Source organism: Anarhichas minor, unplaced genomic scaffold (genome assembly GCF_050575085.1).
Source record: "Anarhichas minor isolate MPS153535 unplaced genomic scaffold, ASM5057508v1 ptg000009l, whole genome shotgun sequence".
In the NCBI taxonomy this organism is placed as follows: Eukaryota; Metazoa; Chordata; class Actinopteri; order Perciformes; family Anarhichadidae; genus Anarhichas; species Anarhichas minor.
Genome location: NW_027466455.1, coordinates 4,038,269 through 4,056,987, shown reverse-complemented (window position 1 = coordinate 4,056,987; position 18,719 = coordinate 4,038,269). Strand labels below are relative to the sequence as shown.

The window sequence follows — 18,719 nt, the reverse complement described above, 5'->3', positions numbered from 1 at the left end:
GTTAGTGGAAGCATGAACAGATGTGTTATAGGCAAAAGCCCCCTGTTTCAGATACTCATCCCATTCACCTCCGCAGGCAAGCAGTGATTTGGCCAGTTGATCAATGAGAGTCCGATTAAATCTTTCGACCATGCCGTCAGATTTGGGATTATACGGCGTGGTGCGTGTTTTCTTAATCCCTAAAAGTTGACACAGTCTTTGAACAACCCCAGCTTCAAACTGCCGGCCCTGGTCACTGTGAACCACTTCTGGAACGCCATGTACCAGCACGTAATCCTCAAACAGACACTGATTGGGCCGTTTGATTAGGAAGAGCATACAGGTTTACAAACTTGGAAAAGTAGTCTTCTACTACTAACACATATCTGTTGCCCTTAGAAGTCACTGGTAATTCAAGAATGTCCATTGCCACTCTCTGGAATGGTCGAGTCGCTTGGGACCGGGGCTCTGCGGGACTGACATGGGAGGCACTGCTCGCACCACTGTCGAATGTCTTTGAACATAGAGGGCCAGTAACAGGTTTGCCTTGCTCGTTCCCACACTTGTTCCGCTGAGAAGTGCGCCGACACAGGGCCTCCATGAAGATGATGCAGCACATCAGGGACAAGCAATGAAGGCACGACCACTTGATACTGAGCACCCCCAGTGAGGGAGGACGTCACTCTCCGGCAGAGTAGGTTATTCACCACAGAAAGACGAGGATATTCAGTCCATAACTTCCGCAGCCACCTGGAGCTGTCTCTCATCTGCCCCCGAGGTGGTCGAGAATCCCTCCAATCCAACACCGTAGCAATATCTGGGTCGGCTTGTTGCAATTCTTTCAGTCCAGTCCCATCATGTGAAAGTGCATGCCAGTACAGGTCATTTATCTCACTGTCCGGTTCCATCGGCTGCCCCCCTGTGATAAGGTTAGAGGTCGGGAGGTTCGCCGCGGATGGCGGTGTCAACAGACTGTCAGCTTGGGGAACACCCGACTCCCTGTCTGAGCCTACTGCATTCACCTGTGTGGCAACTTCTCGTGAGGCGTCATTCACCGTACCAGCCACAGGATCCTGTGGCCGCCGTGAGAGAGCATCAGTGTTAGTATGCTGTTTTCCATCCTTGTGTTGAATGACCCAGTTGAAAGGATCCAGCTCCAATATTCACCGTGCTCTTCTTCCAGTGGGATCTTTGTCAATAGACATGGTGCGGAGGCCCAACAGAGGCTTATGATCGGTTATAATGGTGAAGGCAGCCGCTCCGATGTAATGTCTGAATTGGTGTACAGCCCACACTATAGCCCACAGTTCTCTGTCAAACGTGGACCAGCGCCTTTCGGTGGGTGTGAGCGACTGACTAGCATACACCACCACTCTCTCTAGTCCTTCCCTGTCTTGAGCCAACACTGCTTCCATGGAGGCATCTGTGTACACTTTAAAGGGGACGTTGAAGTCAGGCATAGTGACAATCGGGGCCTCTGAGAGCACCCCTTTAAGATACTCAAAGGCCTCATTACATTCAGTGGTCCATTGGAATGGTGTGCCTTTACATGTCAGGTGGTGCAGAGGTGCTGCACGCTTGGCAAAGTCCTTCACAAAACGTCTATAGTAAGAGCATAAACCCACAAACGCTCTCACTTCAGTTGGATTCCGTGGTGTAGGCCAAGTTCTGACCTTGTCGGTGTTTCGAGGGTCTGGCTGTAGGCCGTGGCGAGAAACAACATGCCCCAGGAACACCACATGATCTTGAGCTAGGTGGCACTTTTTAGGGTTTAGTGAGTTGGTGAGGCCCATAGGCATCGACCGCCCCTGCCCGTCGTGAAGGCCGTTTTCTCTGTCTTCCTCAGCAACCTCAACCTGCCAGTAGCCATTAGAGAAATCTAATGTGCTAAACCACAGGGAGCCTGCTAAGGCATCCAATGTATCATCCACCCTGGGAAGGGGATGACAGTCTTTCACCGTTACACTGTTCAAGCGACGGTAGTCAATGCAGAATCTCCACTCACCATTCTTCTTTTTTACGAGGACAACAGATGAGGCCCAGGGGCTGCAGCTCTCTTCAATTACCCCATCAGCCAACAGGGCTGCCACCTGCCTGTCTATTTCTCCTCTCTTTTCTGGTGAAGTCCGTTAGGCGCGCTGTCGCAGGGGAGGGTGATTGCCAGTTTTGATGTGATGTTGAATAAGCGTGCATTTTCCAGTCACTCCTCTGGATGTGCTGAATATCTCCTGGTGTTCTGCCAGCAACGCAACCAATTGTGCCTTCTGCTGCTGACTAGCCGGAGACTCCTCCAGTGATCCAAAAGGCACTTCAGTGGATAAATTGGCAGAAACTGTCTCCACTGGGATCTGAGGGAGTGACACAAGCTCAGACTCATTCACCGAGAAAAACTCCCCTAGATGCATGCCGTTTCTCAGTGCCATGTCTCGATCAGTAGAATTTAACACACGGGCGGTAGTAACCCCATTCTTCACCGAAGTCACTGTGTGCGCAACGACACACTCACTTAGGCGCTAAGTAGCCCACAAAGTCAGGCAGTTGGTCAATGGCCCCGGCCGGGGACACACACACTGGCACCAGCATCTCGCTGGCAATGTCATAGCAGTAGCGATTGAGACGGTTATTTGTTTCTAGGGGTGTAACAATACACGTATTCGTATTAAACCGTTCGGAACGAGGCTTACGAACCGAACAATACGTTTGAATAATACTATTGCATTTGGAAAATGCAGAAGCTTAAATTGTGGGAAATATAATTTTTTAAGGGGACTTTGCTCAAACTGGCAACCCACATGTCGTAACAGACAGCTGCCTGACACTCCGACCCCGGATGAAAAACATTCTACACTAAACTAGCTTAGCGGAAATGCATATAGTCAGAATCAATGTAATTAACACAATGACAAGAACAAACTCACAAGAACCAGTCACATATATTCATATCACAACAAAGCATGACAATCCAGCAACACTGCAGCGCTAAAACAGTATTCCACCGCACACTAAAGAACACGAGCCATGTTATTCACATCAGAGGGAACAATATTAACCATATCATAAAAACGACACCATAGACAAATGAACACAGTAGTAACGCTACTGCAGATGTAAAAACACAAAAGCAGTTCACTTACCACAGCTGCTATTCACTTAAAGACAAAGTCCATCCTCCTTTCTTTGTTAATGAAGAGTTTAATACCGCGGTTGTACAGAACATTGGTTCAGTTCAGTTCCAGTCAGAGGTCGTCCTGCGAACGTGTTCGTTGAGCTGTAGATCCACTCGGGTCCCTCCAAAAGTTTTCAAAAGCACCGTAGTTTGTGAGTGTGTCGTTTTGCTGCCTTGGTTAGCGTAGCGTAGCTCCAAACAGCTCCAAACACCAAGACGCTCAGTTGCAAATAAAATGCATTCCCAGCCATAAAATGTGCAATGCTTCTCCTATGCTGAAATACCGTTTGTACAAATCCTTTTCCATGCTGGGCCAGCTGCACGTTAATGTTGACGTACTTGTAGGCTAGCTAGAAGGCTCTAGTATGTCAAAGAATATGCCCAACATGTCAAACTAAAGATCTGATTGGTTGAAGACAATGACAATATCGTCCCCATTCACTTAAACTGCAAAGGGATTCACTTGTGAGTCTGCAGGCCTCGGGCCTCTCTTCTTACCTAGAGACACAGAGGTGAAATCTGATTGGATAAAAGCTCTACTTAAAACAAGCTGCACTGGAAGCAGAGCAACTGAGGAAGACAGGAGCTGTGCAATGACAAAATAAGATAATGGGTAAAATATTTTTATAAATTATAATACATATAGTGTATTAAAAAAAAGTATTAAATTATGAAATAGCTATAACTTTGTGATTCTGTTTGGGCCAGCAGAGAAGGCTTTGCAGGCCCTGGCGGCCCACCACTGAGTAGTGGTGTTTCTTGTGAACGCAATGCCTCCAAGCACAAATGTCTAACAGGATAAAGTCATGACATTTTCGACAGACAGGCATGTAAACTGCAACTTGACTGGCAGAAGTTTAAGGCCGCTTGGTGGTAATTTTAGTTCATTATTAAGAGAAGGAATGTGTTCTTTCCTCTTTTAAAGGTATCATTGTGAGATTTATGATTTACTTATGTGTTTATAGTGCCCTCAAATCCCAGATTTAGATACTGTGTGCTAGCATAAACTGAAGCATTGGGCCAGCTCTGTGTTTCTTTGGTTGTTTGATCGTGCCCCCTCCCCTTTTTTCATTCTTGACATTGTACAGGGACATCATCCTCCAGAGCACACCAACAGACGAGCCCTCAGCACTCAGCAACCTGTACATCCTGACCGGACATGAAAGCAGCTACTGAGAGAGAAAAATACGGGTCAACTTCTTCAGCACTCACACTAAAGAGAAATGCAGATCAGTTCTATAACCCAGTGGCGGAAAACCAAGCCGCAGCAGACACCAGCACTGACTGTCAGTATGAAATTCAGTTTCCCATCCAGACTCAAACTGTAAGCGGTCTGGCGACACGTGTACAAGAGAGAGTTTCTAACTCTTACGTCTGCTGATTAAAGCTGCAAAAGCCAAGATTTTCATGTCAAACAAATGTTCTCTTCCCATCTTAAATCCCAGAGAGACTGCTGCAGGGAGCACAGTTCCATTCCTGATAATTGAGATCTACTGCTGTCAGACTGTAGAAAATCGTGGACATGATATCTGTGACAGCACTCATACGTTTCTGAACTGTTGTTTTGAAGCTTTTATTTGTTTACTGCTTGCTGCCGTCTTTGTCAGTCACTGGAACCAGGACATTTAGTCAAATAGGAGGAACCAAATGCGATAGGCTGAGACGGTCTGTCCATCAATCACACGAATCAACCTTAACATCCACTTAAAGTAATAACGTTTCTCAAAAAAGCCACAAGGATGCACTGTAAAGGAAGTGAAAGCATTTTCTTTTTTCATTGGTTGAACTGCAGCTTCATCACTCAGACAATTTTCTGGGTATATGTGTCTGTCCACACAGTAATGCTGCGTTCATGTCATGTCGAAGTTACTGTAATTAATGCTTTCGCTTCCAGTCAACATCCAAGTCACAACCGTGAAAGTCAGATTATTCAGAAAGCTCTGAATTTATCTAAATTGGTGCTCAGTGATACAGAAGCCAAAGTATGGGGCTAGTTGGAAAGTTGTCTAATGACGTGAATGCTCCAAATCTGTAAACATGGAAATCTTTCACACTTCTACCATCCATCCCATATGACCTGAACGCGGCATATATGTCAACTACCTACGGAAGATGATTAGGGCCACATGAGAAATGTTAATTTGAGTTTAAAGTGGGAATTCTGAGGCTGTATAGTGAGTTTGCCATTTTGTACCGCTGTTCCCAGTGTATAGTGAGAATTATTATACCCTATACGGTGGACTAAATGTATCCCACAATGCATCATGAAAAGTAGTGGTCACTAACCAGGCACTATAAACCATTATGCATTGTCTGCGATGAAGGAAAAATGTTGAGAGGAAAGAGAGCAGTACGACTGAGACAAACCCATGAGTTGTGACACAAACATCTACAAAGTATTTATTAAATACGCTTATTGTCCTCGTATTCATTGACATCTGCAGCGCACACCGCTTTACTCCTTCCATTCTTACCTTTCACAATAAAAGCCCTAGCAATATACGCAGCATCACTAGTTACCAGGGGGAACTTAAATTCACTCAGAGCATTTCGCTAAGAGGCAACTCAACAAAAAAGCTGAGAATATGTTTGTTTTTTCTCACAAAAATGTATTTATTATGGACTGTCCACCAGCTGACGTTGATCTGGCACGGTTCAAGTGTGCAACAGCGGTGAAAATGACCCAAGTACACAATATCTCAAGAATGGCTGTATGAACTCATTTGATTTTGGAGGTCAAAGGTCAAGATAAATGTGACCTCTCGTCCGTCCCATTCTTGTGATATCGCTGGAACGCCTTGAGGGGGATTTCTTCAAATTTGGCACTAACGTCCACTTGGCCTCAAGGAGGAACTGATTATAATTGGAGGTCAAAAGTCACTGTGACCTCTTAAAACACATTTTTTGGCCATAACTCAAGAATGCATGTGCTAATTATAAGAATTTCACTCAATTACATTTTTCACATGTGGCGCTAATCCTCTTCCGTACCAAGCCAAAGCAGCACTAAGTGATTTTAGTTGAGGATTCTCCATCACTCAAACAGCAGATTACTTTTGGAGTACCTGCCTTGTTTGGTTTGTTTATTAAAGGAATACGTGAGGTGTTCAGGTTCATTATGAATAGTCGGTACACTAATCTAAAAGTATGAAATCAATTTAAAAAGAGGACTCCATACTGCTCCTAATGAAAGAACATGTCCGTGATATTTAGATTATCGGCTTGAATATTACAAAGAGAGTGTATAACCCCTCAAATGTAAACTTACCCGAGACCACATCATTCTGAAAATCGAATTTAAATGTATTTTGATGTTCGTGAATGTGCCGCCATGTTGAGAGAGGCTGAGTCCTGTTCTATATGTGAACCTGAAGTGTTCTTTCGTTGCCGTCAGTTACCCATTGGTGCCAAACAACTGTGTCCCTCCTCCCTCCTTTATTAATTCAACTTAAACATAGGCTAAACGTACATTTGATTACATGAGGTGCCATAGAAACTGAATGCAATTAAAGTGTACTTCTACTAGTTTGACTAAAATTTAAATTCCACTACATGAGAGTTTTGTGTGTAATGATATTTGTTATTTATGGAAAGGGAACTGTACAAGTAACACTCACCTTTCCCTGAGACATACTTGAAAGACATAATATGCATATGGTTATTTGTTTTTTTAAGACGTTTTTATTGTTATTGTGTATACATTTTAAGTATATAACAATACAGTATGCCTTTACGGTATAAAAGGGTTGTAATATGCACAATAAAGATTTTAATATCCTTTCAAGCTGAAGTATATGTTTAATTGTCGTTACAAAGATTCACTTGTAGCCTCAACAGAGGTTTAGTCAACTGTCAGAATACAGTAATGCTCAAAACTTTATTTTCCATTTCCGAACAGGAAAAAAACAACTCAATGTTTTATTTTATCTGGGAGCTTTTGGAAATTGTAAGCCCTAAGGGGTTTCAATTACACGTCAGAATATCTTTATTACAAGCCTTTGTGAATGTAATATTTACTCTACGATATGTTTTGCTGTCAAGTACGTAAGAAACCAACAAAAGATATAACTCGTGTTACTTGTGTTTATGGCCGGACATATATTTTGAGTCAAAAGTATATGTCCGGCCATAAACGCAAGTAAAAAATCAATTATACTTTCAGAAAATACTTTTGTTCTTTGCTTATATATCTGCAAGGAACTGTGAACTTTTCTAGGCCCACAGCTATGTTGAGAAAAGATGAAATGAACTTGATTGAGGCTTGCTTTCATTGAATAAATGGTAAGCCACTGCCTCCACCTAAGGTTCAGGTTGCAGCCTTCAAGCGAGAATCAGCACCTGCACATTCTGGTAGCAACTAGAACCTCCACCTAAAAGCCTCTGCCAAGCAACCTGCAGTTGCTCCCTCCACCTGAAGAGAATAAAGTTTTTTTTAATCGTGAATGGACTTGAGAAGATGATCTGATATCATCAAGGAGGAACTGTCCTATTGCCATGAGAAGACCTAAGTTGGAGGAGCAGAGGGACACACTGAGTCTGGTAAAGAGAAGCTTCTAGAAAACAAACAGATCAGTGTGTAATAACAGTCTGCTGTGCTGATGGATTAAAGCTACCTTTATGTTTAAATGTTCTCCATCTTCTCCATCATATTGCATGAAGGAAGAGCACACAACCATCAACATCATCTGGAAAACGAGACGATGACGCTAAACTTCATCTACCAGAAAGAGCTCTTCCTCCTCCCACAATGCTTTGCAGTTAAGTTACCACATCATCAGTGTGATGCACATCTCGTCCAATTTTGGACTCTTCCCAGCCTGAGCAAACGTGTGTAAGCATCAGATTCTACTGAAAACATCATGTATGAATGAAATCAACTGTTCTGAGCCACTTTTTGAAGAAAATCTTTGAAACTAATTTTACTTTCACAAAATCCACTTTTTTGAAGAAAATCTTTGAAACTATGTTGACTTTCACAAAATCCACTTTTGGCCTCTTCCAAGCCTGAAACGTCTTTTAAGAGCATAAAAGGCTGAGCATGTACCTTAAACCAGTAAAGGTGTATAAGCATCAGATTCTACTGAAAACATCATGTATGAATGAAATCAACTGTTCTGAGCCACTTTTTGAAGAAAATCTTTGAAACTAATTTTACTTTCACAAAATCCACTTTTTTGAAGAAAATCTTTGAAACTATGTTGACTTTCACAAAATCCACTTTTGGCCTCTTCCAAGCCTGAAACGTCTTTTAAGAGCATAAAAGGCTGAGCATGTACCTTAAACCAGTAAAGGTGTATAAGCATCAGATTCTACTGAAAACATCATGTATGAATGAAATCAACTGTTCTGAGCCACTTTTTGAAGAAAATCTTTGAAACTAATTTTACTTTCACAAAATCCACTTTTTTGAAGAAAATCTTTGAAACTATGTTGACTTTCACAAAATCCACTTTTGGCCTCTTCCAAGCCTGAAACGTCTTTTAAGAGCATAAAAGGCTGAGCATGTACCTTAAACCAGTAAAGGTGTATAAGCATCAGATTCTACTGAAAACATCATGTATGAATGAAATCAACTGTTCTGAGCCACTTTTTTGAAGAAAATCTTTGAAACTATGTTGACTTTCACAAAATCCACTTTTGGCCTCTTCCAAGCCTGAAACGTCTTTTAAGAGCATAAAAGGCTGAGCAGTAAAGGTGTATAATCATCAGATTCTACTGAAAACATCATGTATGAATGAAATCAACTGTTCTGAGCCACTTTTTGAAGAAAATCTTTGAAACTAATTTTACTTTCACAAAATCCACTTTTTTGAAGAAAATCTTTGAAACTATGTTGACTTTCACAAAATCCACTTTTGGCCTCTTCCAAGCCTGAAACGTCTTTTAAGAGCATAAAAGGCTGAGCATGTACCTTAAACCAGTAATGGTGTATAAGCATCAGATTCTACTGAAAACATCATGTATGAATGAAATCAACTGTTCTGAGCCACTTTTTTGAAGAAAATCTTTGAAACTATGTTGACTTTCACAAAATCCACTTTTGGCCTCTTCCAAGCCTGAAACGTCTTTTAAGAGCATAAAAGGCTGAGCATGTACCTTAAACCAGTAAAGGTGTATAAGCATCAGATTCTACTGAAAACATCATGTATGAATGAAATCAACTGTTCTGAGCCACTTTTTTGAAGAAAATCTTTGAAACTATGTTGACTTTCAAAAAATCCACTTTTGGCCTCTTCCAAGCCTGAAACGTATTTTAAGAGCATAAAAGGCTGAGCAGTAAAGGTGTATAAGCATCAGATTCTACTGAAAACATCATGTATGAATGAAATCAACTGTTCTGAGCCACTTTTTGAAGAAAATCTTTGAAACTAATTTTACTTTCACAAAATCCACTTTTTTGAAGAAAATCTTTGAAACTATGTTGACTTTCACAAAATCCACTTTTGGCCTCTTCCAAGCCTGAAACGTCTTTTAAGAGCATAAAAGGCTGAGCATGTACCTTAAACCAGTAAAGGTGTATAAGCATCAGATTCTACTGAAAACATCATGTATGAATGAAATCAACTGTTCTGAGCCACTTTTTTGAAGAAAATCTTTGAAACTATGTTGACTTTCACAAAATCCACTTTTGGCCTCTTCCAAGCCTGAAACATCTTTTAAGAGCATAAAAGGCTGAGCATGTACCTTAAACCAGTAAAGGTGTATAAGCATCAGATTCGACTGAAAACATCATGTATGAATGAAATCAACTGTTCTGAGCCACTTTTTGAAGAAAATCTTTGAAACTAATTTTACTTTAACAAAATCCACTTTTTTGAAGAAAATCTTTGAAACTATGTTGACTTTCACAAAATCCACTTTTGGCCTCTTCCAAACCTGAAACGTCTTTTAAGAGCATAAAAGGCTGAGCATGTACCTTAAACCAGTAAAGGTGTATAAGCATCAGATTCTACTGAAAACATCATGTATGAATGAAATCAACTGTTCTGAGCCACTTTTTTGAAGAAAATCTTTGAAACTATGTTGACTTTCACAAAATCCACTTTTGGCCTCTTCCAAGCCTGAAACGTCTTTTAAGAGCATAAAAGGCTGAGCATGTACCTTAAACCAGTAAAGGTGTATAAGCATCAGATTCTACTGAAAACATCATGTATGAATGAAATCAACTGTTCTGAGCCACTTTTTTGAAGAAAATCTTTGAAACTATGTTGACTTTCAAAAAATCCACTTTTGGCCTCTTCCAAGCCTGAAACGTATTTTAAGAGCATAAAAGGCTGAGCAGTAAAGGTGTATAAGCATCAGATTCTACTGAAAACATCATGTATGAATGAAATCAACTGTTCTGAGCCACTTTTTGAAGAAAATCTTTGAAACTAATTTTACTTTCACAAAATCCACTTTTTTGAAGAAAATCTTTGAAACTATGTTGACTTTCACAAAATCCACTTTTGGCCTCTTCCAAGCCTGAAACGTCTTTTAAGAGCATAAAAGGCTGAGCATGTACCTTAAACCAGTAAAGGTGTATAAGCATCAGATTCTACTGAAAACATCATGTATGAATGAAATCAACTGTTCTGAGCCACTTTTTGAAGAAAATCTTTGAAACTAATTTTACTTTCACAAAATCCACTTTTTTGAAGAAAATCTTTGAAACTATGTTGACTTTCACAAAATCCACTTTTGGCCTCTTCCAAGCCTGAAACGTCTTTTAAGAGCATAAAAGGCTGAGCATGTACCTTAAACCAGTAAAGGTGTATAAGCATCAGATTCTACTGAAAACATCATGTATGAATGAAATCAACTGTTCTGAGCCACTTTTTTGAAGAAAATCTTTGAAACTATGTTGACTTTCACAAAATCCACTTTTGGCCTCTTCCAAGCCTGAAACATCTTTTAAGAGCATAAAAGGCTGAGCATGTACCTTAAACCAGTAAAGGTGTATAAGCATCAGATTCGACTGAAAACATCATGTATGAATGAAATCAACTGTTCTGAGCCACTTTTTGAAGAAAATCTTTGAAACTAATTTTACTTTCACAAAATCCACTTTTTTGAAGAAAATCTTTGAAACTATGTTGACTTTCACAAAATCCACTTTTGGCCTCTTCCAAGCCTGAAACGTCTTTTAAGAGCATAAAAGGCTGAGCATGTACCTTAAACCAGTAAAGGTGTATAAGCATCAGATTATAATGAAAACATCATGTATGAATGAAATCAACTGTTCTGAGCCACTTTTTTGAAGAAAATCTTTGAAACTATGTTGACTTTCACAAAATCCACTTTTGGCCTCTTCCAAGCCTGAAACGTCTTTTAAGAGCATAAAAGGCTGAGCATGTACCTTAAACCAGTAAAGGTGTATAAGCATCAGATTCTACTGAAAACATCATGTATGAATGAAATCAACTGTTCTGAGCCACTTTTTGAAGAAAATCTTTGAAACTAATTTTACTTTCACAAAATCCACTTTTTTGAAGAAAATCTTTGAAACTATGTTGACTTTCACAAAATCCACTTTTGGCCTCTTCCAAACCTGAAACGTCTTTTAAGAGCATAAAAGGCTGAGCATGTACCTTAAACCAGTAAAGGTGTATAAGCATCAGATTCTACTGAAAACATCATGTATGAATGAAATCAACTGTTCTGAGCCACTTTTTTGAAGAAAATCTTTGAAACTATGTTGACTTTCACAAAATCCACTTTTGGCCTCTTCCAAGCCTGAAACGTCTTTTAAGAGCATAAAAGGCTGAGCATGTACCTTAAACCAGTAAAGGTGTATAAGCATCAGATTCTACTGAAAACATCATGTATGAATGAAATCAACTGTTCTGAGCCACTTTTTTGAAGAAAATCTTTGAAACTATGTTGACTTTCACAAAATCCACTTTTGGCCTCTTCCAAGCCTGAAACGTATTTTAAGAGCATAAAAGGCTGAGCAGTAAAGGTGTATAAGCATCAGATTCTACTGAAAACATCATGTATGAATGAAATCAACTGTTCTGAGCCACTTTTTGAAGAAAATCTTTGAAACTAATTTTACTTTCACAAAATCCACTTTTTTGAAGAAAATCTTTGAAACTATGTTGACTTTCACAAAATCCACTTTTGGCCTCTTCCAAGCCTGAAACGTCTTTTAAGAGCATAAAAGGCTGAGCATGTACCTTAAACCAGTAAAGGTGTATAAGCATCAGATTCTACTGAAAACATCATGTATGAATGAAATCAACTGTTCTGAGCCACTTTTTGAAGAAAATCTTTGAAATTAATTTTACTTTCACAAAATCCACTTTTTTGAAGAAAATCTTTGAAACTATGTTGACTTTCACTAAATCCACTTTTGGCCTCTTCCAAACCTGAAACGTCTTTTAAGAGCATAAAAGGCTGAGCATGTACCTTAAACCAGTAAAGGTGTATAAGCATCAGATTCTACTGAAAACATCATGTATGAATGAAATCAACTGTTCTGAGCCACTTTTTTGAAGAAAATCTTTGAAACTATGTTGACTTTCACAAAATCCACTTTTGGCCTCTTTCCAAGCCTGAAACGTCTTTTAAGAGCATAAAAGGCTGAGCAGTAAAGGTGTATAAGCATCAGATTCTACTGAAAACATCATGTATGAATGAAATCAACTGTTCTGAGCCACTTTTTGAAGAAAATCTTTGAAACTAATTTTACTTTCACAAAATCCACTTTTTTGAAGAAAATCTTTGAAACTATGTTGACTTTCACAAAATCCACTTTTGGCCTCTTCCAAGCCTGAAACGTCTTTTAAGAGCATAAAAGGCTGAGCATGTACCTTAAACCAGTAAAGGTGTATAAGCATCAGATTCTACTGAAAACATCATGTATGAATGAAATCAACTGTTCTGAGCCACTTTTTGAAGAAAATCTTTGAAACTAATTTTACTTTTTTTTTGAAGAAAATCTTTGAAACTATGTTGACTTTCACAAAATCCACTTTTGGCCTCTTCCAAGCCTGAAACGTCTTTTAAGAGCATAAAAGGCTGAGCATGTACCTTAAACCAGTAAAGGTGTATAAGCATCAGATTCTACTGAAAACATCATGTATGAATGAAATCAACTGTTCTGAGCCACTTTTTTGAAGAAAATCTTTGAAACTGTTGACTTTCACAAAATCCACTTTTTTGAAGAAAATCTTTGAAACTGTTGACTTTCACGAAATCCACTTTTGGCCTCTTCCAAGCCTGAAACGTCTTTTAAGAGCATAAAAGGCTGAGCATGTACCTTAAACCAGTAAAGGTGTATAAGCATCAGATTCTACTGAAAACATCATGTATGAATGAAGTCAACTGTTCTGAGCCACTTTTTTGAAGAAAATCTTTGAAACTATGTTGACTTTCACAAAATCCACTTTTAGCTTCTTCCAAGCCTGAAACGTCTTTTAAGAGCATAAAAGGCTGAGCATGTACCTTGAACCAGTAAAGGTGTATAAGCATCAGATTCTACTGAAAACATCATGTATGAATGAAATCAACTGTTCTGAGCCACTTTTTGAAGAAAATCTTTGAAACTAATTTTACTTTCACAAAATCCACTTTTTTGAAGAAAATCTTTGAAACTATGTTGACTTTCACAAAATCCACTTTTGGCCTCTTCCAAGCCTGAAACGTCTTTTAAGAGCATAAAAGGCTGAGCATGTACCTTAAACCAGTAAAGGTGTATAAGCATCAGATTCTACTGAAAACATCATGTATGAATGAAATCAACTGTTCTGAGCCACTTTTTTGAAGAAAATCTTTGAAACTATGTTGACTTTCACAAAATCCACTTTTAGCTTCTTCCAAGCCTGAAACGTCTTTTAAGAGCATAAAAGGCTGAGCATGTACCTTGAACCAGTAAAGGTGTATAAGCATCAGATTCTACTGAAAACATCATGTATGAATGAAATCAACTGTTCTGAGCCACTTTTTGAAGAAAATCTTTGAAACTAATTTTACTTTCACAAAATCCACTTTTTTGAAGAAAATCTTTGAAACTATGTTGACTTTCACAAAATCCACTTTTGGCCTCTTCCAAGCCTGAAACGTCTTTTAAGAGCATAAAAGGCTGAGCATGTACCTTAAACCAGTAAAGGTGTATAAGCATCAGATTCTACTGAAAACATCATGTATGAATGAAATCAACTGTTCTGAGCCACTTTTTTGAAGAAAATCTTTGAAACTATGTTGACTTTCACAAAATCCACTTTTGGCCTCTTTCCAAGCCTGAAACGTCTTTTAAGAGCATAAAAGGCTGAGCAGTAAAGGTGTATAAGCATCAGATTCTACTGAAAACATCATGTATGAATGAAATCAACTGTTCTGAGCCACTTTTTGAAGAAAATCTTTGAAACTAATTTTACTTTCACAAAATCCACTTTTTTGAAGAAAATCTTTGAAACTATGTTGACTTTCACAAAATCCACTTTTGGCCTCTTCCAAGCCTGAAACGTCTTTTAAGAGCATAAAAGGCTGAGCATGTACCTTAAACCAGTAAAGGTGTATAAGCATCAGATTCTACTGAAAACATCATGTATGAATGAAATCAACTGTTCTGAGCCACTTTTTGAAGAAAATCTTTGAAACTAATTTTACTTTTTTTTTGAAGAAAATCTTTGAAACTATGTTGACTTTCACAAAATCCACTTTTGGCCTCTTCCAAGCCTGAAACGTCTTTTAAGAGCATAAAAGGCTGAGCATGTACCTTAAACCAGTAAAGGTGTATAAGCATCAGATTCTACTGAAAACATCATGTATGAATGAAATCAACTGTTCTGAGCCACTTTTTTGAAGAAAATCTTTGAAACTGTTGACTTTCACAAAATCCACTTTTTTGAAGAAAATCTTTGAAACTGTTGACTTTCACGAAATCCACTTTTGGCCTCTTCCAAGCCTGAAACGTCTTTTAAGAGCATAAAAGGCTGAGCATGTACCTTAAACCAGTAAAGGTGTATAAGCATCAGATTCTACTGAAAACATCATGTATGAATGAAGTCAACTGTTCTGAGCCACTTTTTTGAAGAAAATCTTTGAAACTATGTTGACTTTCACAAAATCCACTTTTAGCTTCTTCCAAGCCTGAAACGTCTTTTAAGAGCATAAAAGGCTGAGCATGTACCTTGAACCAGTAAAGGTGTATAAGCATCAGATTCTACTGAAAACATCATGTATGAATGAAATCAACTGTTCTGAGCCACTTTTTGAAGAAAATCTTTGAAACTAATTTTACTTTCACAAAATCCACTTTTTTGAAGAAAATCTTTGAAACTATGTTGACTTTCACAAAATCCACTTTTGGCCTCTTCCAAGCCTGAAACGTCTTTTAAGAGCATAAAAGGCTGAGCATGTACCTTAAACCAGTAAAGGTGTATAAGCATCAGATTCTACTGAAAACATCATGTATGAATGAAATCAACTGTTCTGAGCCACTTTTTTGAAGAAAATCTTTGAAACTATGTTGACTTTCACAAAATCCACTTTTAGCTTCTTCCAAGCCTGAAACGTCTTTTAAGAGCATAAAAGGCTGAGCATGTACCTTGAACCAGTAAAGGTGTATAAGCATCAGATTCTACTGAAAACATCATGTATGAATGAAATCAACTGTTCTGAGCCACTTTTTGAAGAAAATCTTTGAAACTAATTTTACTTTCACAAAATCCACTTTTTTGAAGAAAATCTTTGAAACTATGTTGACTTTCACAAAATCCACTTTTGGCCTCTTCCAAGCCTGAAACGTCTTTTAAGAGCATAAAAGGCTGAGCATGTACCTTAAACCAGTAAAGGTGTATAAGCATCAGATTCTACTGAAAACATCATGTATGAATGAAATCAACTGTTCTGAGCCACTTTTTTGAAGAAAATCTTTGAAACTATGTTGACTTTCACAAAATCCACTTTTGGCCTCTTCCAAGCCTGAAACGTATTTTAAGAGCATAAAAGGCTGAGCAGTAAAGGTGTATAAGCATCAGATTCTACTGAAAACATCATGTATGAATGAAATCAACTGTTCTGAGCCACTTTTTTGAAGAAAATCTTTGAAACTATGTTGACTTTCACAAAATCCACTTTTGGCCTCTTCCAAGCCTGAAACGTCTTTTAAGAGCATAAAAGGCTGAGCATGTACCTTAAACCAGTAAAGGTGTATAAGCATCAGATTCTACTGAAAACATCATGTATGAATGAAATCAACTGTTCTGAGCCACTTTTTGAAGAAAATCTTTGAAACTAATTTTACTTTCACAAAATCCACTTTTTTGAAGAAAATCTTTGAAACTATGTTGACTTTCACAAAATCCACTTTTGGCCTCTTCCAAACCTGAAACGTCTTTTAAGAGCATAAAAGGCTGAGCATGTACCTTAAACCAGTAAAGGTGTATAAGCATCAGATTCTACTGAAAACATCATGTATGAATGAAATCAACTGTTCTGAGCCACTTTTTTGAAGAAAATCTTTGAAACTATGTTGACTTTCACAAAATCCACTTTTGGCCTCTTCCAAGCCTGAAACGTCTTTTAAGAGCATAAAAGGCTGAGCATGTACCTTAAACCAGTAAAGGTGTATAAGCATCAGATTCTACTGAAAACATCATGTATGAATGAAATCAACTGTTCTGAGCCACTTTTTGAAGAAAATCTTTGAAACTAATTTTACTTTCACAAAATCCACTTTTGGCCTCTTCCAAGCCTGAAACGTATTTTAAGAGCATAAAAGGCTGAGCAGTAAAGGTGTATAAGCATCAGATTCTACTGAAAACATCATGTATGAATGAAATCAACTGTTCTGAGCCACTTTTTGAAGAAAATCTTTGAAACTAATTTTACTTTCACAAAATCCACTTTTTTGAAGAAAATCTTTGAAACTATGTTGACTTTCACAAAATCCACTTTTGGCCTCTTCCAAGCCTGAAACGTCTTTTAAGAGCATAAAAGGCTGAGCATGTACCTTAAACCAGTAAAGGTGTATAAGCATCAGATTCTACTGAAAACATCATGTATGAATGAAATCAACTGTTCTGAGCCACTTTTTGAAGAAAATCTTTGAAATTAATTTTACTTTCACAAAATCCACTTTTTTGAAGAAAATCTTTGAAACTATGTTGACTTTCACTAAATCCACTTTTGGCCTCTTCCAAACCTGAAACGTCTTTTAAGAGCATAAAAGGCTGAGCATGTACCTTAAACCAGTAAAGGTGTATAAGCATCAGATTCTACTGAAAACATCATGTATGAATGAAATCAACTGTTCTGAGCCACTTTTTGAAGAAAATCTTTGAAACTAATTTTACTTTCACAAAATCCACTTTTTTGAAGAAAATCTTTGAAACTATGTTGACTTTCACAAAATCCACTTTTGGCCTCTTCCAAACCTGAAACGTCTTTTAAGAGCATAAAAGGCTGAGCATGTACCTTAAACCAGTAAAGGTGTATAAGCATCAGATTCTACTGAAAACATCATGTATGAATGAAATCAACTGTTCTGAGCCACTTTTTTGAAGAAAATCTTTGAAACTATGTTGACTTTCACAAAATCCACTTTTGGCCTCTTCCAAGCCTGAAACGTCTTTTAAGAGCATAAAAGGCTGAACATGTACCTTAAACCAGTAAAGGTGTATAAGCATCAGATTCTACTGAAAACATCATGTATGAATGAAATCAACTGTTCTGAGCCACTTTTTTGAAGAAAATCTTTGAAACTATGTTGACTTTCACAAAATCCACTTTTGGCCTCTTCCAAGCCTGAAACGTCTTTTAAGAGCATAAAAGGCTGAGCAATAAAGGTGTATAAGCATCAGATTCTACTGAAAACATCATGTATGAATGAAATCAACTGTTCTGAGCCACTTTTTGAAGAAAATCTTTGAAACTAATTTTACTTTCACAAAATCCACTTTTTTGAAGAAAATCTTTGAAACTATGTTGACTTTCACAAAATCCACTTTTGGCCTCTTCCAAGCCTGAAACGTCTTTTAAGAGCATAAAAGGCTGAGCATGTACCTTAAACCAGTAAAGGTGTATAAGCATCAGATTCTACTGAAAACATCATGTATGAATGAAATCAACTGTTCTGAGCCACTTTTTGAAGAAAATCTTTGAAACTAATTTTACTTTCACAAAATCCACTTTTTTGAAGAAAATCTTTGAAACTATGTTGACTTTCACAAAATCCACTTTTGGCCTCTTCCAAACCTGAAACGTCTTTTAAGAGCATAAAAGGCTGAGCATGTACCTTAAACCAGTAAAGGTGTATAAGCATCAGATTCTACTGAAAACATCATGTATGAATGAAATCAACTGTTCTGAGCCACTTTTTTGAAGAAAATCTTTGAAACTATGTTGACTTTCACAAAATCCACTTTTGGCCTCTTTCCAAGCCTGAAACGTCTTTTAAGAGCATAAAAGGCTGAGCATGTACCTTAAACCAGTAAAGGTGTATAAGCATCAGATTCTACTGAAAACATCATGTATGAATGAAATCAACTGTTCTGAGCCACTTTTTGAAGAAAATCTTTGAAACTAATTTTACTTTCACAAAATCCACTTTTTTGAAGAAAATCTTTGAAACTATGTTGACTTTCAC

The 18,719-nt window shown here is 38.0% G+C and overlaps 1 protein-coding gene across 2 annotated transcripts in view; it reads left to right on the top strand.

The window, feature by feature from the left end:
- map4k2 (mitogen-activated protein kinase kinase kinase kinase 2) overlaps window positions 1–6,929 on the top strand; it is a 52,698-nt gene extending 45,769 nt beyond the window's left edge. For both annotated transcript variants that reach the window (XM_076087139.1, XM_076087140.1), the window contains exon 32: window positions 4,234–6,929. In XM_076087139.1, the coding sequence (XP_075943254.1) occupies window positions 4,234–4,321 (88 nt within the window). In that variant the 3' untranslated portion in view covers window positions 4,322–6,929. The remainder of the gene's footprint in view (window positions 1–4,233) is intronic.
- Window positions 6,930–18,719: the final 11,790 nt, after the last annotated feature.